Source organism: Phytophthora ramorum (genome assembly GCF_020800215.1).
Source record: "Phytophthora ramorum isolate Pr-102 chromosome Unknown Phyram_PR-102_s0003, whole genome shotgun sequence".
Lineage (NCBI taxonomy): Eukaryota > Oomycota > Peronosporomycetes > Peronosporales > Peronosporaceae > Phytophthora > Phytophthora ramorum.
The window spans coordinates 2,757,957-2,784,608 of NW_027150649.1; the positions used below are offsets into that span (position 1 = coordinate 2,757,957).

The window sequence follows — 26,652 nt, forward strand, 5'->3', positions numbered from 1 at the left end:
CCACGAGGAGTGACACTCGACGTCCCCAATCACTCGACCGCTGGGCGAAAATCTGTTCGGCGGATAGAGGAACATTGCTTGTCGATGGTACGTTGGGGAGTGAGCTATATGTACGAACTATTTATTCTGCCTGCTGCCATCATGGATGACGTGCCAGCAGATGGCGTGACAGGAACGGTCGGCTTTTGTGCAAGGAAATGTATGGGGCAGCCCCTCTGGGCCAGAGCACAGCCGGGCTTGGCGATAACGTTGCTGTGCGTTGACCATTGTACAGCAGTGTGTCCTCTTTGGATGGCGAGAAACTATTAATTGCTATTGTCTACGCCCGAGGCATCGCTTTCATCCTCGTTCGCCTTCAGAGCCATTCGGGCCTGCCAGATTCTCCTCTAATTCTCGAGCAGCTTCAAACTTGAATTACAGACATGTGTAGGCCGCATCCCAGTTGAAGAGCAGAAGTTCCGTGGACAGCACAGACCCACAAAGCTCTTAGGTCCTTGAGTGAGAGCAGCTTCCCGTGTCTAATCAACGACTATATTAGCGTCGATTCTCTTCTCGAAAAAATACCTTCTTCGTTGGATTCAACGCGGTATAAGCAGTTAACAAGACACTGATCCAGTATATTTGGGATGCTGGCTGGGGAGAGTCGCTCCATTTCAGCAAACAACAAATCTCCGGGTCGATGGAGGTGCTGACTTCAGACGCACGCCGACGAGTAGTGTTGGGTTTGTCTCCGTTGCCATCCGGTGTCTCTAGTAGCACGAGTTCTCCACCGTAGTCCACACCCTCGTCTTCGTCATCTTCCACCAAAAAGCGACCAGTCTTGGACGGCATGCCGTTGCGGGTGTAGGGCACCAGAAAGACCTGCGTGATGCTAGCAACCACGATGCAGCAAACAGCGCTTGCCCCCACCATAACGGCCTTGTGCGTGTTCTTGGTAGCTGTTGGGCGGAGGGAAATCATGAAGCACACACAAAACGCTGACAAGTAGAGAATTGGCGCCACCCACAGCGCGTTGCGGTCTTTGTTCCTTGGACCCATGCTTGTGTATTGTGTGTCCAAGTACATCACCACCCCGACAACATGGCGAGATGCCCGCTGAGTAAGCACGCCCTCTTGCTTCTGATGGCTCTGGAGCCGAAGGCATTCACACCTTCGTTGGCACCGACCTGTCAGGCCATTTCGGCCATGGCAATATGAATATCCACTCGGAGGACTGGAGACTCCAGTATCGATCGTTGTGGTACCTCTGGCGGCTCACACACGACTTTCATCGACATCGCGACGCAGGGATTTATGCGCACGAAAGCGAGTTCGAGATGGCGACGTCCTGGTAGTCTTCGAGCGCTGTAATTTGGACCTGTATTCCCTGGCGACCGTTGGAGCCGTTTACTGTCGGATACTTTTCACCCTTGAGATTCGTCACTGCCCTGGAGATGGGAATCTCGGTCGCTGCGACGGCTTCAGTAGTCCTTACCACTGAGGGGAACCACTTGAGGCGTTTGCTTAATAGAAATTCACGCCTGGTAAGAATTTGCCCTCTAGGGTAATTTGGGCCTTTTCGAACACACGAGCTACGTCTTCCAAGCTGCCGAGCAGCTCTAGCATCGGCGTCAGCATGTCGAGCTTGGATTCCAGTCTCACGACGCGACCACAGGCGTCGTCCCAGTCGAAGCGTACTGACCCACGTATTACCAGGCGCTGGTTCAACAGTCTGGAGGCTCGATGGCCTACCGTGTTGTACACGTGGTGCAGCGTGTTCTCCGTGATAGTGAGATGGAGTGTTGTCGTGGCAAGGAGAGAGTTGTCAGCGACCTGCTCCAGACGCTCGAGATGGACGTGCACATCGTCGTGGTAGAGTGAGAGCAGCTTCCAGTTGTCGAGAATCGCCTCCGCTCCACACAAGACACCGTCGGTCACATCTTGGACCATATTCGCTTCGAGGAAGGCGAGCTGGGGGTGCGGTCTGCGAGCGTGTTTCGAAACACAAGTAGGCGTCTGTCGGAGACCCTGGAGCGTACAGACTCGGGCAGAAAAACGGGAGCCAGGAATCCGCGTCGGAAGAGTCGGAAGTACTCCGTTGTCACGACCCAGACGCTTTTGCGCGTCGGTACGCGGTTCGCAATGGTCTGTCGCTGCCCCTCGAGGCTCTGGACTTCTTGTCTTAGCTCGCGGACACTGGTGTTGAGGTCTCTTGCGTGTTTGCGCTGTCTCTCTCTGTATCGGTTTGGTTGATGCGACATCGCTCTCGTCGAGACGGATTCGTAGCTTGATCTGCTGCAGCATCCGCAAGTGGTTCGAGAAGAGGTTGGTGATGCTTGTGACGAGCAAGTTGGCTAGGTAGCTGGAGTTTGACGCCTCTCCTGCTATCACGGCCTGTAAGCACGACACCTCCGGCGATAGGGTCACTCAGCGACCACCGGGTGGCTGGGAAAAGAGAGCTGCTACTATTAGCCATGGCTTAAGAAGTGAAACTTGTCGAGCGATTGAGGGCTTCGTGGCGAGATAGTATATGGACACTCACAGCCACGAGAGCTCGCTACAACGTAATTTGTGTTGTCATCAAAGATTACGATCCGAAAACGTACGTCAACATCGATCGCGTGCTGAACGCTAGTTGAAAGCAGCTCTATGTACGGTGAATTCTAGCCAAACCAAGTGGTACCGAGAGCGGTCGTTTACGTAATACCCGCATTTGGTTGAATAAATCGTGCGCGGGTAGATCCGTCGATACTGCGTCCGGGACCATTCGACGAGGAAGCGTGACAAAGCTTTTGTGTCTTCACGGTAATATTAATTTATGTACTGGCAACCAGAAGCAGCACAGGGCTCGATGTGTTTGACGGCGACACCGATGTTCGGCGACAGCGCAAGATTTAAGGGTATTCATCCTGGCTAATCGTCTGTAGGCAGTGGATAAGACAACAACTTGTTGGTCATTTGGCCTGCGGGTCTATCTTACGGCCAGGCAGACTGGCTAAACCAGCAGTACATGCACCGTGCTCTTCCAGAGTGTACGGTGCATTTTCACTTTTTACAGAATATACCCATTTTGCAATTTTGCTGTGATTGGCTAATAATGTCATAAACCATCACAAACATTTCCCTCAAACTTTGGCACCTTATCCCGCTGTTACACGATCGAATTCGTATCAACAGGTGTGTCCGCTCCTGGAAGTTATATGTTGTTCTAAGATTTTTTTCTCCCTCATCTTTCGTTAGCTTTGTGCATTTTATAGCCTCTATATACAAAAACGTTGAAGCTGCCAAAGTTTGAGGGAAATGTCTGTAACCAGTAGGAGGTGTGAAGTGCAAATGAAAAAAGAGTGTGGAGTTCTGCATAGACCTGGCTGGCTTACGAAAGGCTATCCAAAAAATTGTTGGGGTGGTCGTGGAGTTTTAAGAGGTCCTCTATTTGTGTGTAGCTAAGAAACGATAGTCTTGGTATCGCTGGAGGCTGTGCCTTATTGATAAACCTTTCTGTGGTGCATTATCGCTGAAAGGCTATTCAATTGCTTGTTTCACGGAAAGTTGTGTCAATCTTACAGTTCTGCCGCGCAAACGCGTAACGTCCCCAAACTTCTACCCGACAGCAAAACCAAATGACATGTATGTAGTACATGCTAGTACATGCTGTGTACAATGTAACCAGGTTGTCTGTACTGGGAGACAAATTGCTCGTTCTCCGTCGTGACGCAACTGTGAAGACCGCCAACTGCAGCAACGACGGCTGGCGGAGCAAGCTCGTAGCCGTAGCCCATCGAGGCACTGCCGCTTACCACCTCTACATGTACCTAGACATTAAATCACTCGCAGTCTAGACCATGCGTACGGTTTGCCTCCGCTCTATTGGGGAAGAATCCCTCAGCTGACCTTCAAAGTCTCTATAACTAAGATGATCTGAACAACCTGCTCTATCATGCGCGCGCAGACGTAGCACTACGTGCCGTCGTCCTCGCATGGCATACACACCATGAGCTAACGTATACGAACCTGGCGTGACAATGTTAGTGCGTTCATGCGTTCATTTTATCAAGTGCAGCCTCCATTTGGAGGTTGTATTGGAGACGTCTGTTTCGCAACCCTGCCTTGGTTTTTGTATTGGATTGGGTGTGCAACCAAAGTTGCAAACGCCACCTGCTTTTTGTCACAGTATCAGATTCAGCCAATCACCGACAGAGGATTACCTGAAAAATACAAACTCGGTTGCAAATGACCGGTAATGTACATGTGCATCCGGCGGTCGTGATTTAATATGATTGGTCGAATTCATTTTATAACAACATTTTTAAATTTAAATAGCTCGGCATTTTTTTCTTAGATAGCAATGGTCGGCTTCCTGGTGCTGTGCTCGCGTATCTCCGCATCATCCACTCAATATCAACCTAAACGGTGGACTCCAGTCATTGACCGTCTCTTTTCCAGTGGTGTGTCGCCCCCAGCGCCGAACACCAAGCGACTCGTTGCTCTGGTACGTCGAAATAATTCCCATCCAGTCGTTTTGTATCGATATGATTGCACATGTTCAATAGATATAATAACCAACAGCTATAATCATTTAACTACGATATTTACAGGCTGTCGACAAGCTTAATGGCCACGGAGATGGAATCGGCTCTTACGTATCACCCGAAGGCACTCAGATGCAGGTTGTGGTGCCTTTTGCAGCTTCAGGAGACGAGCTACAGGTCGAAATTTGGGAGAAAGACGTCCAAGTTCGAGACAAATGGGCTGCAGATCCATCCCGAGACACCTGGCCGCTCTTCGGACAGCAAGTGGAGCTATCCAGGCCGAGTGATCATCGAGTGCAGCCTCTGTGCAAAAAGTACTTTGCAAGTTGTGGCGGGTGCAAGTTGCAACACTTGAGCTACGGGCAGCAACTTAAGGAGAAGCAGGAATGGGTTCGAGGGCTGTTTGAAGCTCGTCGACACTCTCCAGACATGGAGATTCGTGAAATTCTAGGTGTGGAGGCTCAAGAGGAAGGTACTGGAGTTTACCACTACCGGAACAAGATGGAGTTTACGTGCAGCACCGGTCGCTGGCTGTTGGATGAAGACAAACCTGCGGACGATGGCAGTGGGCAGATGGTTCCTCCTCGCTACCCGTTCACGGTGGGGATGTTTCCTGTGGCGTCGGTGAGTGCTCGACGATCGAAGCAGGTGCACGGCAAGAGCAAAGCGCGTCGACGCCGCGCAGCAGTGTGGAGCCCCCGAATTTTGTCTCTAAGTGAGTGTCTCCTGCAAGCGTCAGCTTGCAACCGGTTACTGCAGCAGCTTGTGACGAGATGTGAGGATGAGGGATTGCAGGCGTATGACTTTAACACCCACGAAGGTTTTCTCAAGCAGATTGTGCTGCGTCGCGGTGCAAATGGCGAAGGTCGCACTGAGATCATGCTCGGACTTGTGACCACGACGTTCGATGGAGAACAAAGCGAGTTGCTGAAACGCATTGTGAGCGATCTTGTAGAGGAACATGAGCAAGGCTTGCTTGCTGAGGCCAGTGATGCTCCGCGACTTGTGTCGATTGTGGAGAGTCTGGATAGCGAAGCCCAGCGTCATCGACGCAGGAAAAATGATGAAGCTTCTGAATCTGCTGAGGTTACCACCATACAACGCGTACTGTACGGCAACCCGCACTTGCAAGACACGATCATGAATCACCGCTTTGAAATCTCGTTCGACTCGTTCTTCCAGCCCAACTCGTCCCAGGCAAGTGTTCTGTATCGCGAGATTCAGCGGATGATGGCGGCGCTACCTGAGAAACCTGTCGTTTGGGATCTGTTCTGCGGGGTGGGCAGCATCGGCATTTGCATGGGCGAATATGCCAAGAAAGTTGTCGGATTCGAGCTGGTGGAAGCTGCCGTAGAGCGCGCCAAAGTGAATGCGCGTCTGAACGGCTACTCGTCCGATCACATGCAGTTCTTCTGCGTCGATCTGACCAAGAACTGGCAGGAGGATGAACTTCTGCAGAAAATAGTTTCCAGCTTGGATGAGTCCGCACTGACGTCTGATCTCCCGGACATGGTGATCGTGGACCCACCTCGAGCTGGCCTGCACAAGAAGCTGATCAAGATGCTGCGTCGCATGGCCCCGAAACACATTTGCTATGTGTCGTGCAACCCCCACTCACAAGTGGTTGACCTGGAAGCGCTCTGTGCGGAGGCGAAACCCGACGTTGGCGAGTTTGGGACTTATCGCGTTCGACACTTGCAGCCAGTGGATATGCTCCCTCATACCCCTCATATCGAGACCATCGCGTGGCTGGAGCGTTGCAATTAGTCAAACTGATACCGCAGTGCCTATCAATAGGCAGGCGCAGGCTTGGCAAGATGGCGAGGCGAGGAAGATCAAACAGGAGACGTCAATGGCGCTATTTCAGTCGTGACAAAGGGCACCAGGCACCAGTCCCTGTGTTTGTCGCTGAGTTCTACGCTTCTGTCTATGAAAGTGTGAACGGCGCGAGTTGTGCATGTCAACACGCAAAATCCGCGGTCCGGACGGAGTGGAGCTCAAGCCTCCGAGATCAGGTGCGCTGCTGCATTACTGTAATTTGTGCATCGAGCGTTGATAATAACGAGGACTCGGCTTTTGCGGCCAATGAAGGTGTGCCCCGCGCAGGATGGACAGCCGAAGCAGACACGTCCCGACTGCGCCGGCATGTGAGCGAGGTGACGCGGGTGTCGTCCTTTCACAACAACGGGAGTGCACCAAAAACCCGCCGCAGCCTGTTGGCAACGCAGGATTCTCGACGAGAGATCATTCGGAGAGGCTCCGTCCAAGAACTCACGCGTAGCGGTGTGGAGGCTGCCGGTCTCGCTTTTGACCCGGACAAGTCTCGAAGCTGCGTGCTGCAATAGAGCGACCGTGGACGATCAAATAGATAGATAAGCTTACAGGTTAATGGATGAACTCTTGAGTTCCGGTGCAGTCGATAGTCAGCGCAGATAGCCGGAGCGAATCTCGCGATTCCGGTGCCAATTTTGCGCAATCCTACAACATTGCAGACCGCGACGACGATATGGATTGCTGGCTGTGACGAGGTCTAACGCTCTGACGCAGAGGGAACCACGAGGGCAACGCGGCCATCATTGGGGATTCGTGGTGAGTCATCGTGAGACCAACGCGGCGGCCGTCACGCGGCAAAAGGCAACTTGAAGTGTGACCACGTCGAGGCGCGTCACGAGTCTTCCGAAAGATTGTGCTTCAATGGGCCGTCATCGGCGTCTGCAACGGACAGCATCAGGCTGGCAGAGGCAGCCTGTCCCTGCGAGATTCAAGGCACGACGACGACGGCGGCTTCATCAGAGCAACCTGGGCATTCCGAGTGCGTCAGTGCCCGACTTCCCTCCCGCATAGCCCAGAAGAACCAGACTTTCGATGTCGACGCAAGACCCACCAAGTTGCCGTTCAAGTTGTTGCCCGTCGTGTCTCCCAAGGTCGCTGCGCATCACTAAAAGTGGCACCAAAAGTGGCGTTGAAATATTTCTTAAACATGGCATTTGATAAACTGAATATGGCGCGGAATACCAAACAATTGGCTTTCTGCCAAGACCTTGCAAATCGCATTAAAAAAGGAGCCTTTTCGTCTCGTCTCTGCAGGGATTCCACATTGCATACGCGCCCGACGTGGTCGTCGTTCATTCGTCAATCGATTCCCACATGCGAAGCGGCAAAATCAAGCTTCAACCTCCTGTAAGTACGAGTTACAGGCAGTTGCTCTTTGACACAACACTTTACCATTGTCCGCCGCCGTGCACAAGCTCCTCTTCCTCCCATGACGGCCACACTCGTGTACCGCAGCAATACCAACGCTAACGCTCGACCGCAGCGCTCACCGCCGCACCGCCAAATCAAAGTGAGCTCTCGTCTAGCACCGCAGATCTACTTGGGGCACATCTCCCAGCCAGCGGACACATCTGCAGCTCGCCCCGTTGTCGTGAAATGCGCAGGCCAATTGCAGCGCCAAGGCCCGTGGACAGAGTGGCAGGCCGCGCGCCAGCTGCGCCGCGTTGCGCACCCAAACGTCGTGCGCGTGTTCGACGCCTTCGTGCAGCGCTCGCTCGTGTTCGTGGTCATGGAGCACTGCGCGCGCGGGGACCTGCTGTCGCATCTCGTGGCCACGCAGCCCGAGAGCCGCCTGGAGCAGCACCACGCACTGCGCATAGTGCGGCAGCTGGCCAATGGCCTCCATTTCCTCCACGACAAGTGCAACATCGCGCACCGAGACGTGTCGCTCGAGAACGTGTTCGTCACGCGCGACGGCGGCTACAAACTCGGGGACTTCGGGCTCTGCACCAGGGCAGACGCGCGCGCGAGCGGCTGCGTGGGCAAGAAGCAGTACGTGGCGCCCGAGGTCGTATCCGAGAGCAGCTACAACCCCGTGACGGCCGACGTCTGGTCGCTGGGCATTCTGCTCTTCATGCTGCTCACGGGCGCGCCACTGCTCGAGTTTGCGTCGCCCACCAGCGCTGACTTCCAGCGTATCAAGGCCCAGGGCTGCTGCGGCGTGCTCGAGGCCTGGCACATGGACCGGCAGCTTTCGGTTGAAACCAAGGACCTGCTGGCCAAGATGCTCGAGTTCGAGCCCAGCAAGAGGCTGCAGAACATGACGCAGGTGCTCGAGCACCCGGCGCTGCTGGGGGTGGAGAACCGGTGATGCAGTCGCCGTGTCGAGTGATTTATTGGGGTCTCGTAGCCTCGTGTAGTTTTCTTAAACTTTAATGCACCGCAGTGAACTTTGTAGAAGCGTCGGGAAGCGCGTGCCGACGTCGCAAAGAATTAGTTTCGGTAATGGCTCCGGTGCTTATCCGCCCGACGTCACTTGGCTCCAACAGGATGGTGACGCCTTACACGCGCGACGTCACCAAAAACATCTTATTCTGTTTGTACAGCACATGTACGACGTCAGTCTGTCATTGCAAATAGCAGCTTTTTAGCTGCGTGGGTATCAGCTATTGTAGCTATTCTCAGAGTAGAATGAGCAAGTTTCTTCGTCGCACTCAACTTCGCGATGGAGGGTTTTCGGAGCGTCGCTGTGGCCCCAGCTCCATCACCAACCGAAGCTTCGGATGCGCCTCGGCGCAGCAGCGTCTTCCGAAACATCCGAGGGGTTTCTGTCTCCCCTAGACTGTCCGATGCGCGAGAAAGCCGTCAGCCCAAAAGTAGTTTACTGCAAACTGTACGGGAAATGCCAACGATCGTCCGTCATCCGCTGGACATGAGTGGGGAGCTCCGTCCGCCACTGTTTGCTCGAAGAAGTAATACCCTACACAGCGTGGAAGAAGATGGAGACACGCCTCCTGACATTTCGCTAAAGAGAAGACAAGCTATAATCCTGCCAATCCCTATACCACTCCGACAACCGAGTCATTTGGTGAGAACTATGAGCATGTTTGGCTATTCCTTGGCCCCGCTTTACGATCTCTGGGAGCAGCTTCAAGTGAGCCACTGCGGACAGTACTCGGTCGAGAGGATGCTCGCTCTGGACGAATATTGCCGGCGCACGTCGTTCCGTCGAGTCTTGACAGTTTGTTTTCTAGTGCCCTTGGTACCGCTGTTTGTCGTGTTATTGATCGAGTTGGCCCCGTTGAGACCAGTCGATGATGGAGCGAGTGCCAACTACGTTTTCTGGTTTCGACACGCCTTGACACGGACGATCATAGTCATGTGCGCCGAGACACAGGCCACTTCTTGGATACCAGAGCTTCCGTTGACGACCAGGCAAGCGCTTACGATCGCCATCGGTACTTGTGTCATGCATATGAGCGTAGAAGTGCTCGTTGCAGAGCTCTGGGTGTTCCCCATCCCGTTCATGTCTGTTCTCGGGGCACCGTTGCTCTTGGTCTTCTGGGCTGTGATGACTCGGGTGGTGCTTGGGGAAAACCCGGTTCAAGGCGTACCGGACGCTCGATTTCGAGGATGGCGGTTCGTGCAGATCACCGCAGTGCAGGCGTCTCTGTTGCTCATTTATCCTGCGTACCAAGCCATCTTCATGTCCGTGGCAGGATTCCTCGAAATGCTAATCGTATCAATACTGCCCATTATCAACGTTGCGCTGAAAAATACCCTGGTGGCTTGCGGCTCGCACCTCGAAGATAATCTCCCGGAAATGGTCGTGCTTACAGTGGACGGCTTCAGTGCGCTGTATTCCGTGATCTGCATGCGAGGAACAAACTCGGTCAAAATGGTGGCTATCACAGTAGCGCTTAACGTTGTGGTCATGATGCTTTCTCTTCACGGAATGAATCGCCGCTCTCGAGCTGCTAGAGACTCTCGCGCCTTTCAGTTAATGCAGCTCCGCCAGCGACAAGCTCAGCGAACGCCATCCTTTTTGTCTGCAACCTTGGCTGGAGGCAGTCCTGATTTACTTAGCACATTGGTGATCACGACGCTGAAGCTGCTTCAAGCACCAGGCCAGCTGGATCCTGCCGAGTTGCGCGAGATTCGGCTGCTATCTGGTATGCAGCACAACCTTTCGGACGCCAACTCGGCGCTGCTGAAGTCTTTGGCTGCTCGGTGCGTCTACAATAATGATCGCAGAGTTTCAGCCATTTCCATGGGTCAAATGAAATCTCGGTACGCATCAGCGGCTATTGAAGGCCGTGATTTTAGCGCTTCTCATTTTTCGGTTCCTGTGCCGCCATCATCACGCTTGGCACAACGAATACGAGCAGCGATTCTAGCAATTCCAGCAACAACAAGAAAAACTGGCAGTGGGGGAACAAATGGAGTGGGCAGTTTTCCGAGTTCTCGAAGTAGCAGTCGTGACAAGGGTAGCAGCAAGGGAACTGATGCTGAATCGGGGGGAGATAGCTTTCATCGTTTACCTTCCATTCCTCGGATAGTAAAACTTGTCAAGGGATCGTCTCGCTGGATTTCAGAGCGGGCATCCTCTACGAAAAAGCTCCCACCGCTGCCAATGGCCGGACTCGACCCTGATTCTTCGGCGAAGCTCCGTCCTCTTGTGATGCCAGGAAGTCCAATAATCAACGACGTGCTGGTTGCGACGAGGAAGAAGAATACCAAAGCAGTAAAGCAGTCGCTCCAGCTGCTCTTCAACAACGAGTATCTTGGACTCATCGCCTACATCCAGTGCATTATTCCCGTGCTCTACATGTTGTACATGCCCGTTCTTCAGACGCTCCCAAATCGAGTGTACTACCCGACCCACTTTGTCATACTGGAAAACGCCGACCAATTCCTGGATCGAATCACAGTGATCGCCCTTTTAGCGCTGCTGCAGCTCGCAGTACTGATTGTGTTGCACGTATTCGTCGCGACACACTTTGCCGTCTCCACGGTCTACCAAATTGCCTTCGTGCTGGAGACACATTTCAAGCTTGTGGCGGGAAGGCTGATTGTTTGGTTCATTGTCGCTGTGCAGTCGACACTCTTGCACTACGGTACGTGTTCACTCGAACTACATTTAAGATGTCCGAAGTCTGACCTCAAAGCTCCACATGGTTTGATTGCAGGTGCCGACTTCACATTTCAGTTTAATTGGATTCACAGCAGCGTTCCGCCACAAAACAGCTCCAGGATCGGTGGAGAAGCTGCTTAGCGATGCATGGGTCTGGCATTTTCTTCTTCTTGCAAAGTTCATCTGAAGTGAAAGTTGCAGTAGTGAAACTGAAATAATAAGACCGATGGCATGGTGATTTTTAAACGCCCCGTTTTGTTGAAGCTCACAATCTCACAATGACGTTGATCGATGGCGGCTGTAGTATTAGTGCATTTCCTCGTTGGGGTATATTGACAATGCTTGTCCGCCGGCGTGCCTCCATTCGAGACGGTCCGTCCTATCCAAACCCGAAAAGAGTTTCATCTTCACACGGTGAGTGAGGTGAAAGCTATCCTTGGTTGTTGTAACGCAGTAGATCTGTGCTCCTCGCACTAAGATTGCGGATTCCCGTGGGCGCGCGCCGTTGAGGAACATCGTCGCAGGCCAAGTCAATCACGCACTATTCTGGGTCGGTCGTGAGAAACTAGACTAAGTCTCATCTTAGCATTAGAGTTTGCGGCGATTTTGCGCTGCGGGAAGCGATGGAAAGCAATCAGGATGTCGTCACGCCTTTGCAGCCTCCTAGTACTCGACCAACAATTCTGCGTGCTAGCGGGACCAGAAAAAGTATTCGGGGGGTGGCGGTGGCGCCGCATTTGGGGGCGACAGCCGGTTCGCCGAAGAGAGGGAGCAGTGTCCTGCACAACATTCGAGGGCGTGGGTTGCCCTCAATTAATGTCAGCTCCACGCCACCAAGAGAGAACGAAATATTGGGGACCGGAGCGAAAGACGAACCACCTCGAACGGATTCACGGAAGTCACTGCGAAGAAACAGCTTCTCGCAGGCGATTCGAGGGCTTTCAACGGAGCCTTTGCGGGCACTGGACAGCATTGACGTTTTACCCCGAAGCAGCGAGAGATCTCAGAATGAACATACAACTTCCCAGGGTTCACCCAAAGCGGGTCCCAAAGTCCTCCCTCGTCGACAAAGCTACGCCTTGCACACGTACCAAGCCACCAAGCCTCGACAGTCAGACCCTCATGCGAGACTTTTGCGGCAGAACAGCTTCGTGAAGAATGTTGGCGAGATTTCAACCGTCGTTCCCAAACTTCCGGGGACACTTGAAGGTTCTCCAGAGAGGAAACTACTCGATGACGTGCCAGCGCCAGACAAAAAACTTCCAGAAAAGAGAAAAGCGTTCATCATTTCTCCGCCCCAGCTAGCGGAGCGACAACCAAGCCATCTTGTGGCAGCTATTAGCTTTTTCGGGTACCCTCTCGCACCGCTTTACGATTGTTGGGAGCGACTTCAAGTGAGTCACTGCGGACAGTACTCGGTAGAGCGTATGCTTGCACTCGACGAGTACTGCCAACGCGTGTCTATAGTACGCGCTTTGGGCGTGTGTTTACTATTCCCACTTGGGCCATTGGTCGTGGTGATTCTGACCGAGTGTATGCCGCTACAGCCAGTGGAAAAGGGCGCGCTCGCCAACTACGTTTTTTGGATTCGGCATACCATCATTGGAGCGATTCTCGTGTTGTGTGCGATGAGCCAAGCCAAAATCTGGATCTCGGACATGGCCTTGACGATGAACCAAGTGGTCGTGGTGTCGATCGGAAGTGCTACCGTGTACACGGCGTTGAATATTCTTGTTGCCGACCTGTGGGTGTTTCCGATCCCGTTCCTTGTAGTGACGGGGGCGCCATTGATGTTCAGTATTTGGGCGATCGTGAGTCGACTGGTTCTGGGACCTCATCCCCTGGCGGGCGTACAGGATGGAGAATTTCTTGGTCGACGGTTCTTAATGCTGACGGCTGTGCACGGTTCGCTACTAGGTATTTACCCCGCCTATCAAGCGATTTTCCTCGAGGTGGATGGACTATTAGAGTTGGCCATGATAGCATTGCTCCCTGCAGTGAATCTCTCGCTGAGAAACCTCCAGACTGCACTGGGATCGCATCTTGAGGATAATCTGCCGGAGGTTATCATCTTCAGCATCGACGTCTTCAATGCGATCTACTCGGTGCTCTGCATGCACAGCGCAAACTCAATCAAAATGGTCGTCATCACGCTGGTACTCAACACTTTGGTCTTGGTACTGTCGCTGCATGGGATGAACCGCCGGTCTCGAGTTGCGAGAGCATGTCGATCGTTTCAACTGATGGAGCGACAACAGGAAAAAATTCGTAGGACCCAATCGCTGTTGGATTCTGTCGTCACTGGTGGCTGTAACCCAGCGTTGCTGAGTACTTTAGTTGCTACAACTCTTAGAATGCTGCAAACTCCCGGTCAACTGGACTCTACCGAGCTATGTACCATTCGGCTACTATCTGGTATGCCGCATCAGCTCTCAACGCCCAACGCAGCGTTACTAGACTCTCTCGCTGCTCGAAGCGTGTACAACAACAGTCGTCGCACATCAAACGTTGTCTCGGTAGCGCAGATAAAATCTCGATTCTCGTCTGCTGCCATGGAAGGCCGTCAACTTAGTGCTGATCATTTTCCACCGCCATCTCCACCAAAATCGCTACTGGCGAAGCGGCTGCGTGGAGCTGTGTTGGTTGTTCCCACCAGTCGATGGCTCAGCATGCGTGCAAGTTCCCATTCTCATACAAGCAGCGCTGAAAACGAGGTAGCAGTCGTTCATCCAGAGAATCGCGACAACGAGAGTAAAAGTACCGAGTCCGAAGACTCCGAGACGGATAAATTCTCACGGCAGGCCTCGACCACTTCTTCAGAGGCCCCGATGCTGCAAAAACCGTCATTATCTGCTCCACGGTTATTCCACTTGATCCAAGCAAGGCCCTCTCGCCCCATTGTTGAGCCTGTCGTCTCCCCTCCAAGATTATCACGGCTCGCAGTGTCTGCACTTTGGCAAGAAACGTCGGATAAGTTGATTCCGATCATTTCAAGGAGCAACCCCGTCATTGGCAATATCCTGGAGGAGACCCGAAAGCAGAACACCAGAGCTGTGAAGCAGACACTTCAGCTACTTTTCAACAACGAATATCTTGGACTGAGCGCCTACACACAGTGCATTATCCCTGCGATCTACCTGATGTACATGCCCGTGCTCCAAGCTCTCCCCAACCACGTGTACTACCCGACCCACTACCGGTATTTTGGCGAGGCGAACGAGTTCGAGGAACGGATGACCGTGATCGGGGTCTTGTTCCTCTTGCAGTTGTTAGTGTTCATAGGACTGCAAGTGTTCGTGGTGAAGCGCTTCGGTGTGTCGACCATTTACCAGGTGGCGTTCGTGTTGGAGAATCATTTCTTGCTACTGCAAGGCAAACTCCTCATGTGGCTCATTTTTGCAGTGCAGTCAACGCTTGAACACTACGGTAATTAATCTCGTAGGCAATTATTGTATTCGGCATGCACTCAGGCTAACAATTTGTGTGATGCTGTGAATTCCCGTGCAGGTGTTGACTTCAGCTTCCAGTTTGCGTGGGTGCACAAAGGAAAGGCTTAGTCCCAACCCGACTCGACCAGCATCTTGTGATATTAAAGCCAAGAATACAAAGTGGTTTGCGGTGCGGTGTTTTTTTTACTAAAGGCGAGCGTTCAGATTCAGCATGGAGGCTAAATCGAGCCGCCAGACTTCGCATGCTTGTTGAAGACCACCAAGTCCGTCTTGGAGCACAACGAACGAAGTTCGAACTCGTGCCAAGCCTTAACCTGCCCAAGGTTTAACACGAGGGGTAGAGAGGAGTTTTTATCACGTATCCATCGAAGTAGTGGTGCTCTTGACGGGATGCGAGGAGTCAGCTCACCGTTGAAGTCTCTGACAGTACGACCGTGCAATGGCGTCATATCCAGCAGTGAGCATGGCTCTAGTGTGCCACAACAGTCAGAAACGGGAGGTGGATCACGCAGAAGCAGCAGTGTCTTACATCCGTTACAAATTACCACACTACTACAATCACTTGGTCGAGGTACGGTAGCTCCGTATGATGGGACCGACCCTCAGGACAAAGGAGACAGTACCACGAGGCCCGATTCTCAGCCACGCCACAGCAGTTTGCTTCGAGAAATACCACAGGAAGTTCCTCGTCCACCGAACAGCATGAATGGATCCGGCCGAGAAACTATCTTGGTGAATGGACCAAACGATCAAATAAAAACTTTGAAGAATACGCTCACACCCAGCCACGAGTCACCACCTGCCATCCCCAAACAGCCCAGCAATTTGACATCAGAATTTCACTTTTTTGGGTATTCGCTTGCTGATTTCTGGGAACGTCTCGATGTTAGTCACTGCGGACAGTATTCCGTTGAGAGAATGCTAGCATTCGATGAATATTGCCAGCGATCATCGATTGCACGAGTTCTGGCCACGTGCGTTGTGTTCCCCTTAGGGCCTTTGCTCGTCATCGTCTTGACGGAGTGTATACCACTGCAACCTGTCGAGAAAGGTGCCCTTGCCAACTACGTTTTCTGGATTCGGCATACTATGATGGGGATAATTCTCATCGTGTGTGCTATGAGCCAAGCTAAAGTGTGGATCCCAGAGTTGAAATTATCAATGAAGAAGGTGGCGGTGGTGGCAATCGGAAGCGCCAGCGTGTACACTTCGCTCAACATTTTGATCGCAACGTTGTGGGTGTTTCCTATCCCTCTCCTGGTAGTGGCGGGGGCGCCGCTCATGTTTAGTATCTGGGCTGTAGCTAGTCGGGCAGCGCTGGGGCCTCATCCGATGGAGGGTATAAAGAACGGAGAATTCCGTGGACGTCGATTTTTGTTGCTGACTTCTGTTCATGCTGCGTTACTGGGCATTTACCCAGCATATCAAGCCGTATTTCTTGCGTTGGACGGGGTTTGGCAGCTTCTAGTTGTATTGACGATTCCAGCGTTGAATCTAGCATTGAAAAATCTCCAAACAGCTCTGGGATCACACCTCGAAGACAGTTTGCCGGAGGTGATCGTGTTTACTATTGATGTTTTTGCCACCATTTACTCGGTACTGTGCATGCACAGCGCCAACTCAATGAAAATGGTCGTGCTGACGGTGGCACTCAGCATGTTTGTCGTTTTGATGACTCTCTACGGGATGGATCGCCATTCTCAGATGGCCAGGGCGTGTCGGTCTTTTCACGGCTCGCCGTTCCAGCAACAGCGAATGGGGCCTGCTCCATTGGCATTGCAATGTCCTGGTGACTCGGAATCGTTTAGCACACTGGTCATGGTTACTGTGAAATTGCTGCAGAGGCCTGACCAACTTGATGCGGCCGAACTACGCGATATTCGCTTGCTGTCTGGCATGCAGCACCAACTCTCGGGGGGCAACGTTGCTTTACTGGAATCTTTGGCATCTCGCAGCGTTTACAATAACGACCGTCTTACGCCTCGTACAGTTTCTATAGGCCAGATGAAGGCGCAGTACGCCACCGCAGCAATGGAAGGTCGAGCTCTTAGTTTTTCTCGCTTCGTAGTGTCATCAAGACCTCGCTCCAAGCTTTTCCAACGACTGCATGCGGCTGTGACTGTTGTACCAACCATGAACTCGCGCTTCAAAACGAGCCTTCGTAGCCGACTAGGCAGTGCATTTTCTTCTCCAACTCGAAGTTCACTGAGATCACCCGCGCCTTGTGAAGGATTAGCTGCTTCAATTAAGCTACAGCCCGCTGTGCGGACAAGCAACCCCGTCATCAGTAGCGTGGTGGAGGAGCCGCAAAGGCAAAATATCAAGGCAGTCAAGCAGACGCTGCAGCTGCTCTTCAACAACGAATATATCGGGCTCATCGCGTACACTCAGTGCTTCATCCCAGTCATCTACTTGCTGTACATGCCTCTGTTGAAAGCCTTGCCGAACCATTCGTACTATCCAACGCATTATCGCTACTTCGGCGACCCACACGAATTCAACGAACGGATGGCTGTGATCGGAGCTCTGGCTGCGATGCAGTTTGGGACACTGGTGGCGCTGCAAGTGTTTGTGACAAAGCGCTTCGGTGTCTCGACCATCTACCAAGTGGCTTTCGTATTGGAGACGCAGTTCCTCTTCCTACAAGGTCGTCTTCTCATTTGGCTTGTCTTCGCTGTACAATCCACGCTCCTGCACTATGGTAATGCTCCTAGAACTCATTCACGCCAACAAGTCGTCTAATTCTTCTCGCTCGTGTGCAGGCACCGACTTCACCTTCCAGTTTGCGTGGATGGCCACGAACCCACCGGACGGCGCATCCAGTTAAATCCTAAAGTCAAACATAGCGGCGAAAAACTGTCTTCTGACAGCCCAACAGGAATAGCATGCTCTGCTGTTCGCGTCCGCCAAGTGGAGGAGACACACAAACATCCAGGCTAACCCAGCAGCTCAACCTGAGGTCTTGGTATCATTGCGCTGGGGAATCGACATGCCCAGGAAGCGGGGGGTCGTGGTGGTTCCTGTGGATGTCCGTCCGGTTACATTACCACGTCCGCCTCATGAACGCCAACAAAGTCAAATTGTTGTCGGCACCATGAAGATGTTCGGGAATTCGCTCGGACCGCTGTACAACCTCTGGGAGAGACTTCAGGTGAGTCATTGCGGCCAATACTCGGTGGAACGGATGCTGGCGCTGGAGGAATACGGCCAGCGGGTGTCTCCGATTCGCGTTGCGGCGGTGTGCATGCTGACGCCCTTGTCTCCGTTGCTACTCGTGGTGCTGGCTGCGTACTTGCCCTTGCGTCCATCTGCCGACGGGTCGAGTGCGAACTACATGTTTTGGATGCGCCATCTTCTCGTTCTGGGGCTGACGATGCTCAGCGGGTTGATGCAGGCCAAGGCGTGGCTCTCAGAACTCCCGCTCACGACGCAAAAAATAGTCGGGATCACGCTGTGCAGCGCTTTAGTGACAACCGGACTGGGTTATCTTGTGTCCGAGGTGTGGATTTTCCCGGTTCCGTTCTTGAATATGCTGCAGTCTCCCGTGATAGTTGTCGTATGCACTGGTATCACATGCCTGGTGCTCGATCGAGGCGTGTTTCGAGAGATTCCGGACGCAGACTTCCGCCTTCAGCGGTACTTTATGCTGATATTCGCCCAAGGTTCCCTCATCACCATTTACCCAGGCTACCACGCGCTGTTCCTTGTCGCTCCTAGTTTCGTCCAGCCCTATCTCGTGGCGCTGCTGATGGTGATTAACATTGCCGTGAAAAATATTCTAGCAGCGTGCGGAGCTCACTTGGAAGACCGATTGCCAGAGGTGATTGTGTTCACCGTCGACGTTTTCAACGCGCTCTACTCCGCGCTCTGTATGCGCAGCACCAATTCGCTCAAGATGGTAGCGGTTGTCGTGACAATGAACGTGGTCGACATGATGCTCGCGCTTCACGGAATGAATCGACGGTCACGCGTTGCCCTAGCGAACCGTGCCATCCAGGAGCGAAGACATCTACTGCAAAGGCTTAGTGCGAGCGCCCTCGGAGTTGAACCTCCAGCAGAAACGCACGAAGACTCGCTCGGGACGCTTTTCCAAGCAACGCTGCAGCTTCTCCAGCTGCCCGGTCAGCTTGACCCAGCCGAGCTGCGTCAAATCTGTCTGCTTTCCTGCGCAGAGCACAATGTGTCCGAGGACAACAAGAATCTGCTGGCTGCCCTCGCTGCTCGGTGCGTATACAACAACGAGCGAAGACCCACGGGTCTCCGATCTATGGCCCGGCGCAAATCTCGGTTCTCATCAACAGCTATGAGCGGCCCGGACCTAAGTGCCGAACACTTTTCGCTTGCTATGAAGAAGCCGTCGCAGTTCATGCAAAGGCTGCGAGCTGCTGCAAGATTAATTCCAGAGGCAGGCAAGCGATTCAGTGTTCAAATTGGCACGCGGCTTAGCAACTCGCTCGGCTTCCGCTTGGATAGTAAAGAGCGACTTAGCCAGCAGAAGGACACGGACGCTGACGAGGAATCCGACGCTGACAGCTTTGAGAACGATACAACGCCAAATGAGTTGGGCAAACTCTCTTCGTCACCGTCACGAAGGGAGTCACGCCAGCTCGGATCAAGCACTCCAAGCCCAGGAAGTCAAATTGAGCAATTCTCACGCCAAACATCCGGCCAAGCAGGCTCAGCTCGGATCATTTCAATGCAACTGGGAGGATCATCTCGACGGGTATCTGCTCAAATGGGGGCTGGATCATCCCGACGAGTGTCAGCTCTAGCTGATCCTCCAACAGAGTTTACTCCAACTCAAAACCAGTCGGCTCGTTGGTTACTAAGTCATTTAGGTTCCTCGCGGAGGTTGGCCGAGTTGACTGCTGTGTCTACGAAGCTGGCGACGTCTCTGAAGTTACTTCCGCTGCTCATGCCCGACAATCCTGTCATAAATGACGTTTTGAAGGAGACTCGGAAGCAGAACACGGTGGCCGTGAACCAGACACTGCAGCTGCTATTCAACAACGAGTATCTAGGCCTCATCGCCTACGCGCAGTGTATCACCCCCACGATCTACATGGCGTACATGTTGATCATGCAGGAAATGCCCAACCGCGTTTTCTACTTGAGCGGACACGATCTGAATCACCCCGACGGACTGGCTCAGCGATTCACTGTCATCGCGGTTTTTGTGGGGCTTCAAACCGCAATTTTGATCGGCCTCCACCTTCTCGTTGCGGCTCGTTTTGGGGTCTCCACACTGTACCAAGTGGCGTTCGTTCTGGAAACCCACGCGCGACTCGTCCAAGGCAAACTCGCTACGTGGCTCTTGTTTGCAGTGGGCTTCATGCTGGAGCACTATGGTAGAACTGCTGCGCTTTCGTTGTTTAACTACCAGTATTCTGACTGCTTGATATTTCTACTGCAGGTGTTGACTTCTCGTTCAAGTTTGACTGGGTCCACAAGCCTCCACCTTGAACGATCTCCGTGATGAAAATGCTCAAGACAGTAAAGTATACACTTGAAAAATGTGAATTAAGGCCCTCCTGAGCATCATAAATACATTCCGTAGTACAGTGCGGATAACACTGCGCAGGACCTCTATCACTACGACAAGAAAACGGCATTTTTATTGGCATATTAATAATAGGACGTTTACGTCATTCAGGCCAAGTTTGCAACGTGGAATTATCGTCTCGGCTCGATGGTAAGGGGCTCTGCTGTGACGCCAAATACTCGGTCGGTTGAGCACATTCCTCGTATTCAACGATCTCCCAGTCGCATTCAAGTGGCAATTACGACTTCGGGGAGATATCTCACACTACTTTACAACTTCTGGGAACAAGTCCAAACGAGCCACTGCGGACAGTATTCGGTCGAACGGATGCTGGCTTTCGAGGAATATTGTCAACGGGCGTCACCCGCTCGAGTTTTAATTGTCTGTATAGCGATGCCACTTCCCACAATGTTCATGGTTTTGCTGGCAGAGTGTCTCCCATTACGGCCAGCAACGGACGGAGCTCTCGCAAACTACGTGTTCTGGATTCGGCATGCGGCGATGGTGGTGCTGATCCTCCTTGGAGTCATGGCAGAGGCCAAAGCGTGGATACCTGGCGTCCCTCTCACCCGAGGACGCATCATCGGGCTGTCTTGTGGCTGCTCAGCTGCTGCTACAGCTCTGGACATCATGGTGGCTCAGTTTTGGGTTTTCCCCATCCCATTCCTCACTGTACTCGGTGGCCCAGTACTTCTCACGATTGTTGCTGTCGCTCTGGTTTGCGTCGTGGGATTCAAAACTTTGCGCGAGATTGAAGACGGTGCGTTCCATCTCGAGCGATATCTAACATTGTTATCCACTCAGACCTCGACAATGACGATTTATCCTGCGTATCACGCTCTGTTCGTCGTCTCGCCAATCAGTATTCAGCGACTGCTGGTCGTCTTGTTGCCAGGAGTAAGTCTCGCGCTAAAAAACGTCATGGTGGCCCATGGATCTCATCTTGAGGACCGTCTACCGGAAGTTGTTGTCTTCAGCATCGATTTCTTCGATGCCATGTACGCGGTTCTTTGTATGCGAAGTGCCAATTCGCTGGCCATGTCGGCTATCTCTGTGGTGGTGAACTGTCTGCTGTTGACGCTGTCTTTGAAAGGGATGGAGCGTCGAGCTGCATTTGCACGAAGTTTCTGGATGGCTGAAAACGCACAAGATGCAACAGCACCTAAGCTCGACTCTCGAAGAAAGCTAAGCCCATTACTGGTGGCGCTAAAGCTGATTGAGACTCCAGGACAACTCGACCAAGCCGATTTAAGACAGATTCGCTTATTCTCGGGAGAAAAACTCACGCTCTCGATGGAGAACTCAGCCATATTAAACGCTTTGGCGGCTAGGACGATCTACAGTACCGAGCGTAGAGTGTCGAAGATGGTCGTAAGCGTAGCGCAGCTAAAGGCGAGGTACGCAATGGCAACAATCGCGGGACCAACTCGTCCTGCTACTGACTTCGCAATGCCTCGAGGAAAACTTTTTCAACGCCTTCTACTTGCAGTTCCAAGTGTTGGGGGGCGCTTAAGCACTCGTTTCGAAAAACTCGGAAGAAATCGCGTCCGAACTACCGACGCGATACAATGCACCAACAAAGGTACCATCACTAACCGCGTTAACACGGCGGAGAATATCGATCCAGACGCTTTCCATCCGACCCCGCCAACATTTGTTAGGGCCTTCACTCCACCTAAAGTCGGTCAAGTTTTGGATACATCGTTCAAGCTGCGATCGCTGGTTTTGCCCCAGAGCTCCGTCATCAGCGACGTACTCCTCGCCTCTCGAAAGCAGAATACGCGAGTCGTGAACCAGACGCTCCAGCTTCTGTTCAACAACGAGTATCTTGGCCTCATCGCGTACACGCAGTGCATCATTCCGGTCATGTACATGGTCTACATGGCGGCGCTGCAGACACTGCCCAACCGAGTATTCTACCCTGAGGCTCGCAATGTACACGACGCCACTTTGTTCGTTGATCGGATGCTCGTAATCGTACTATCTGCTGCGTTCCAGTTCGTGTCATTGTTGGCGCTGCACACGATCGTGGCGTCTCGGTTTTCAGTGTCGACGTTGTACCAGATCGCGTTTGTGTTGGAGACCCACGCAGCGCTCATTCAGGGGAAAGTGGCGTCTTGTTTTATCTTTGCAGTGGGGTTCCCACTCGAGCACTACGGTAAGCGATGCACTGCGGATGGAAGTGAAAAGCACCAAGCTAACTTGCTTGCAGGCTCTGACTTTTCCTTCAGGTTTGCGTGGATGCAAAGAGAGACTCCATGACGGTAGCGGTGATGACTGGATCCTATCGGAAGTCAAGTTCATGCACACAATCGCTTGTCATAGGGTCGACATCCTGGGAATTAATTCACAACGAATGCAATGTTGTGATAAGGTGAACCATGTGGCAGTGCCTCTAAAATCGTTGCAAGCTTCCGTTCGGCACAAAGGTTTGTCAAAAATAAGACCGGCTCACATGAGTGTAAGCGAAGATGTGTGATATCTCCCTAATCAGATGGACACTTGTGTCTGTCAACTGTACCCATCAGCAAATACCAAGTGGACGGCAGTGACAGCAGAGCCACCTCCTCCATTCTCCATTCCACCTCCTTACTCCCACAATGAAGCTGCAGCACGTCGATGAAGGTTGGCAACATGCCGATTCCCCAGCGATGCTCGAGTCTCAGAAGACGAACGACAAGTCTCTCATTGCCAGCGACGGCCTCAAAGCGTTGCGTCACGACCGGGAACTCACGCGTGCAGTGCTGCGCGTGCCTCTCCCGATGCTCTACTTCATCTTCTACATTTTGGTGCTGGTCGTGCACATTCCGGCGTCGGGGCTCTACAAACAGAACAACGCGTTGTCAACGACTCTTGCAGCTGCGGCGACGCAATGGAGCGGCTCGCCCATGCTCTTCTACAACATCAAAAACATGAGCGACGTGTTCCAGTGGCTCGAGCTCACGCTAGTGCCAAGTGTGTTCGTGACGCAGGACTACAACAGCAACGACCTGCCCGTGGGCCAATGGGGACGCATCGCCCTGCACAACCAAGTGTTGGGGGCCATCCAGCTCGCCACCACGTACGGAGCTCAAGAGTCTTGCGACAACCAGAAATTCCTGCGCGAAATCTACCCAACATGCTTCAACACAGAGGAATCGGTGACCAACACGACGCTGATGAGCGTGACGCTCAATTCGACCGACGCGGTCGACTACATCAAGAGTCTGCAGGAGTCGGGCTCGTGGCTCGACGACTCGACCGAGACGCTCGAGGTGACCATCGTCACGTACAACGGAGAGATCAGCTCGTACGGCGTCACCAAGTTGACGCTCGAGTTCCAGGAAGGGGGCTTCATTAACCTCTCTTCCTCGAGCACGGGGGCTATCTCCGCCCCGTACTTGAAAACCCGAGCTTTTGTCGCTGATGCCACCTTCGGAGTGTGTTTCGTGCTGGTTCTGGCAGGCCAACTCGTGAGGCTGTGGCAGAACCGACGACACCTCGGAGCGCACTTGAAGAACTTCTGGCACTTCGTGGACTACGCGGCGACGGTCCTCGTCGTGGCCTTCTACGTGGTCTGGGGCTTGATCGTCAGCACCACGAGCAGTTCGAGCTTCCGGACCAACATTGCGTCGTTCTCGTCCGCCTCTGCCGACTGGGCATCCGACGACGTTATGGCTGAGAGTTTGGCGAGCATCATTTCATCGCTGGAACACATCGGCCGCCTGACGACCGTCCTGCGGATCCTTGCCACGGTGACGATCTTGTTCTTAGGTATCCGCATCCTCGACACGTTCCGGTTCCACCCACGACTCAACGTGTTGTCTCACACCATCTCGAGCTCGCTGCACAAGTTCGCCTCGTTCCTCGTCGTGTTCATGATCGTCGTCGTGACTTTTGCGCTGTCCGGACACTTCATCTTTGGCGATCGAGCAGACGAGTTCTCCAGCATCAAGGGATCGCTGGAGTCGTGCATCAACATTCTGTTCGGCAACTTTGACTACTCGGCTGTCGAGGGGCTCATCGTGCCCGTGTCCATTATCTACTACTGGGGGTACCTCATCGTATCCAACCTCATTCTGCTCAACATGATGCTCGCGATCGTGCTCGACACGTACGAGGAGGTCAGCGAGGAGGCTTACAACGACAAGACCATCACCTCCATGGGACGCATGGTCCGAATTGCCACGTACGACATGCTGCTGTGGCTTTGCGATGTCCCTAGTCGCGGGTGTCGTCAAAAGCGTCACCGATTATCTCGCTGGCAGACCGACGAGCTTGACAGTCGTGACCTGTTGAGGCGAGAGGTGGTGTTCCAAGGCCGAATCCGTCCGGATGTACTGGAAGCTGTGCTTGAAGCGCTCGAGCACGTTGCAGGAGAGAAGGAGCAGACCAAAACTCCTCTCATCCTCACATCGCTGAAGCTTCAAAGTATGTTTTTCAGCGCGCACGTGACGGACGAAGAAGCTGAGGCAACCATCGACTATTTGCTGCACGGTTTGCTGCCTCTCGTTGATGAAGACAAGGACGCAGAAGAGGAGCGAAAGCTGTCCAAGAGACAACGGAAGAAGCAAAAGCACACTGCAAGTTCAGACAGAAGGGCATCGGAGGAGGCTGCGCTTGGAGAGGATCGACCGTGCGAACGATTCACCAATACTGATGTACAGCAACTCAATGAGCGCATGGCAGCACTCGAACGGAAGCTGGAACTCGTATTGGCTCACCTTGAGAGTAAGTAGAACATGACTTCATCTTTACATTAGCACGACACCAATTTCCTCTTCGTAGACGCGTTTGATCCCTTCATAGACTTTCGCTCAAGTAAGCCAGTATGTGCTGTGCACACAAATCGCATTGAGCTACTTTTTCACTACCCTGCACTTGCCAAGGCTACAACTTCTCCAAACTATCCGACATTAATGGATTCAATCAGATACCTATGTAGTTAGAAGTGGGGGGGGGGGGGGGGGGGGGGGTGCGTTTACACAGTCACAAGCCGAACTTCGGGTTCCAAAGTCGTACTAGTATTCATCGAATGCCACCCTGCGCAGTACATTCCGAACTACCTCGTGCAACAACAAAACTAATGTCCCCCATGCTCCCGCTGCCCAAAACTTCTACGCACGGGTCCCTGCCGGAAAAAAAGTAAGCCACCCGCTAGCTTGAGACGCGTGAGTCTCTAACACGAATGCAATTCGGAACAACGTCGACGTGGAGAATCGAAACCCACAAATTTGTGCAGCCCCGTCAACAAAATAAACTGAACTAGCAAATTTCCAGCATTCGGGCTTCAAGCAAGTGAGCATCAGCCACGTTTCTCGAGCCGGGATAGAACACGCGATTGGGTAGTTTCTGCTGTACGCCGTGTACATGATGCACTGCGTGCACGCTAGGAGGTCTTTGTTGAAGAAGAGCTGCAGCGTTTGATTGACGGCGCGAGTGTTTCGTTTACGGGCTTCAAACAGCAGACGGGGTCACTTGCTTGGAGTAACGGGGGACGCTTGAATGAAGTGTCCAGCACGGTGGCGTTACTAGGTAGACACTTCACGCCGATTGACCAAATTTCCTGACGTCTGTCGTGCTCTTAGTGAGAGATCAGCCACAATGCTCCCATTCTTTACGGCCCCCACAAGACAACCTTCTTAATGACTCTGGACCAATTCCCTTGACTTACCGAGAGCAATCAGCCCCACCTAAACGTGCAGCTTTGGTTTCTACCTTTCTCCCCTCACCACCACTCTCGTTGCTTGTGTGAAATGGATCCCAAGACCGGAGCGATGTCAATCGTAGGGCGATGGGACTGCGGGAATGTGGACCACAACTCCTTTCGCTGATAGCAGCCGAAGCATATTTCATCCGAGATCGTCAGTCGAATCCTTCCCACTTTCGTCACTCGATTCCTCGGCATCATGGAATGGAAGGACAACGTTAAGTATCTCAACAGCTTGGGGAAGCACCATGGATATGAACTTACCGTCTGGTGTAAAGGTGCGTCGAACCCGTCCACGGTGAAAACTACTTCCGAGTACTTCTTCCGGTAGTCGGTCGTCCAAGTGCGATCCATATGCCACGAGTGCATTTTTGAGCGCGAGACTCGCCCTAGGAAGCAGCAAAAGTCGCTGGATGACCGCAGGGGCGACGAGAAAGAGGGCGTGGTAAACCGGGTAGATTAACATGAGCGACGTGTGCGAACCATCTCGGACGGCACTCAGTTCGTCCCGTCCGACGGTGCAAATCACGCACCAATCGCCTCAAGAACAGGAGCAC

The 26,652-nt window shown here is 52.9% G+C and overlaps 9 protein-coding genes across 9 annotated transcripts; 8 read left to right on the forward strand and 1 right to left on the reverse strand.

Annotated features, from left to right (window-relative positions):
• Positions 1–534: 534 nt before the first annotated feature.
• Positions 535–1,038, reverse strand: KRP23_3986 (uncharacterized protein; the record flags this gene model as incomplete). The annotated part of the gene is made up of 1 exon (XM_067888899.1): positions 535–1,038. One exon carries the CDS (start codon positions 1,036–1,038, stop codon positions 535–537), a length of 504 nt encoding a protein of 167 aa, XP_067748104.1.
• Positions 1,039–4,324: 3,286 nt separating this feature from the next.
• On the forward strand, positions 4,325–6,275 carry KRP23_3987 (putative RNA methyltransferase CT0009; the record flags this gene model as incomplete). Its single annotated transcript, XM_067888900.1, has 2 exons — positions 4,325–4,468; positions 4,575–6,275. 2 exons carry the CDS (start codon positions 4,325–4,327, stop codon positions 6,273–6,275), a joined length of 1,845 nt encoding a protein of 614 aa, XP_067748105.1.
• A 190-nt stretch (positions 6,276–6,465) lies between these two features.
• On the forward strand, positions 6,466–6,853 carry KRP23_3988 (uncharacterized protein; the record flags this gene model as incomplete). Its single annotated transcript, XM_067888901.1, has 2 exons — positions 6,466–6,523; positions 6,600–6,853. 2 exons carry the CDS (start codon positions 6,466–6,468, stop codon positions 6,851–6,853), a joined length of 312 nt encoding a protein of 103 aa, XP_067748106.1.
• A 917-nt stretch (positions 6,854–7,770) lies between these two features.
• KRP23_3989 (CBL-interacting protein kinase 31) lies at positions 7,771–8,652 on the forward strand (the record flags this gene model as incomplete). Its single annotated transcript, XM_067888902.1, has 1 exon — positions 7,771–8,652. The coding sequence occupies one exon, from the start codon at positions 7,771–7,773 to the stop codon at positions 8,650–8,652; it is 882 nt and encodes a 293-aa protein (XP_067748107.1).
• A 1,098-nt stretch (positions 8,653–9,750) lies between these two features.
• Positions 9,751–11,556, forward strand: KRP23_3990 (uncharacterized protein; the record flags this gene model as incomplete). The annotated part of the gene is made up of 2 exons (XM_067888903.1): positions 9,751–11,398; positions 11,471–11,556. The coding sequence occupies 2 exons, from the start codon at positions 9,751–9,753 to the stop codon at positions 11,554–11,556; spliced, it is 1,734 nt and encodes a 577-aa protein (XP_067748108.1).
• A 1,517-nt stretch (positions 11,557–13,073) lies between these two features.
• On the forward strand, positions 13,074–14,972 carry KRP23_3991 (uncharacterized protein; the record flags this gene model as incomplete). Its single annotated transcript, XM_067888904.1, has 3 exons — positions 13,074–13,571; positions 14,532–14,841; positions 14,923–14,972. 3 exons carry the CDS (start codon positions 13,074–13,076, stop codon positions 14,970–14,972), a joined length of 858 nt encoding a protein of 285 aa, XP_067748109.1.
• Positions 14,973–16,895: 1,923 nt separating this feature from the next.
• Positions 16,896–17,691, forward strand: KRP23_3992 (uncharacterized protein; the record flags this gene model as incomplete). Its single annotated transcript, XM_067888905.1, has 2 exons — positions 16,896–17,565; positions 17,627–17,691. The coding sequence occupies 2 exons, from the start codon at positions 16,896–16,898 to the stop codon at positions 17,689–17,691; spliced, it is 735 nt and encodes a 244-aa protein (XP_067748110.1).
• A 702-nt stretch (positions 17,692–18,393) lies between these two features.
• KRP23_3993 (uncharacterized protein) lies at positions 18,394–20,327 on the forward strand (the record flags this gene model as incomplete). Its single annotated transcript, XM_067888906.1, has 2 exons — positions 18,394–20,212; positions 20,278–20,327. The coding sequence occupies 2 exons, from the start codon at positions 18,394–18,396 to the stop codon at positions 20,325–20,327; spliced, it is 1,869 nt and encodes a 622-aa protein (XP_067748111.1).
• Positions 20,328–23,006: 2,679 nt separating this feature from the next.
• KRP23_3994 (Polycystin-2) lies at positions 23,007–25,124 on the forward strand (the record flags this gene model as incomplete). The annotated part of the gene is made up of 1 exon (XM_067888907.1): positions 23,007–25,124. The coding sequence occupies one exon, from the start codon at positions 23,007–23,009 to the stop codon at positions 25,122–25,124; it is 2,118 nt and encodes a 705-aa protein (XP_067748112.1).
• Positions 25,125–26,652: the final 1,528 nt, after the last annotated feature.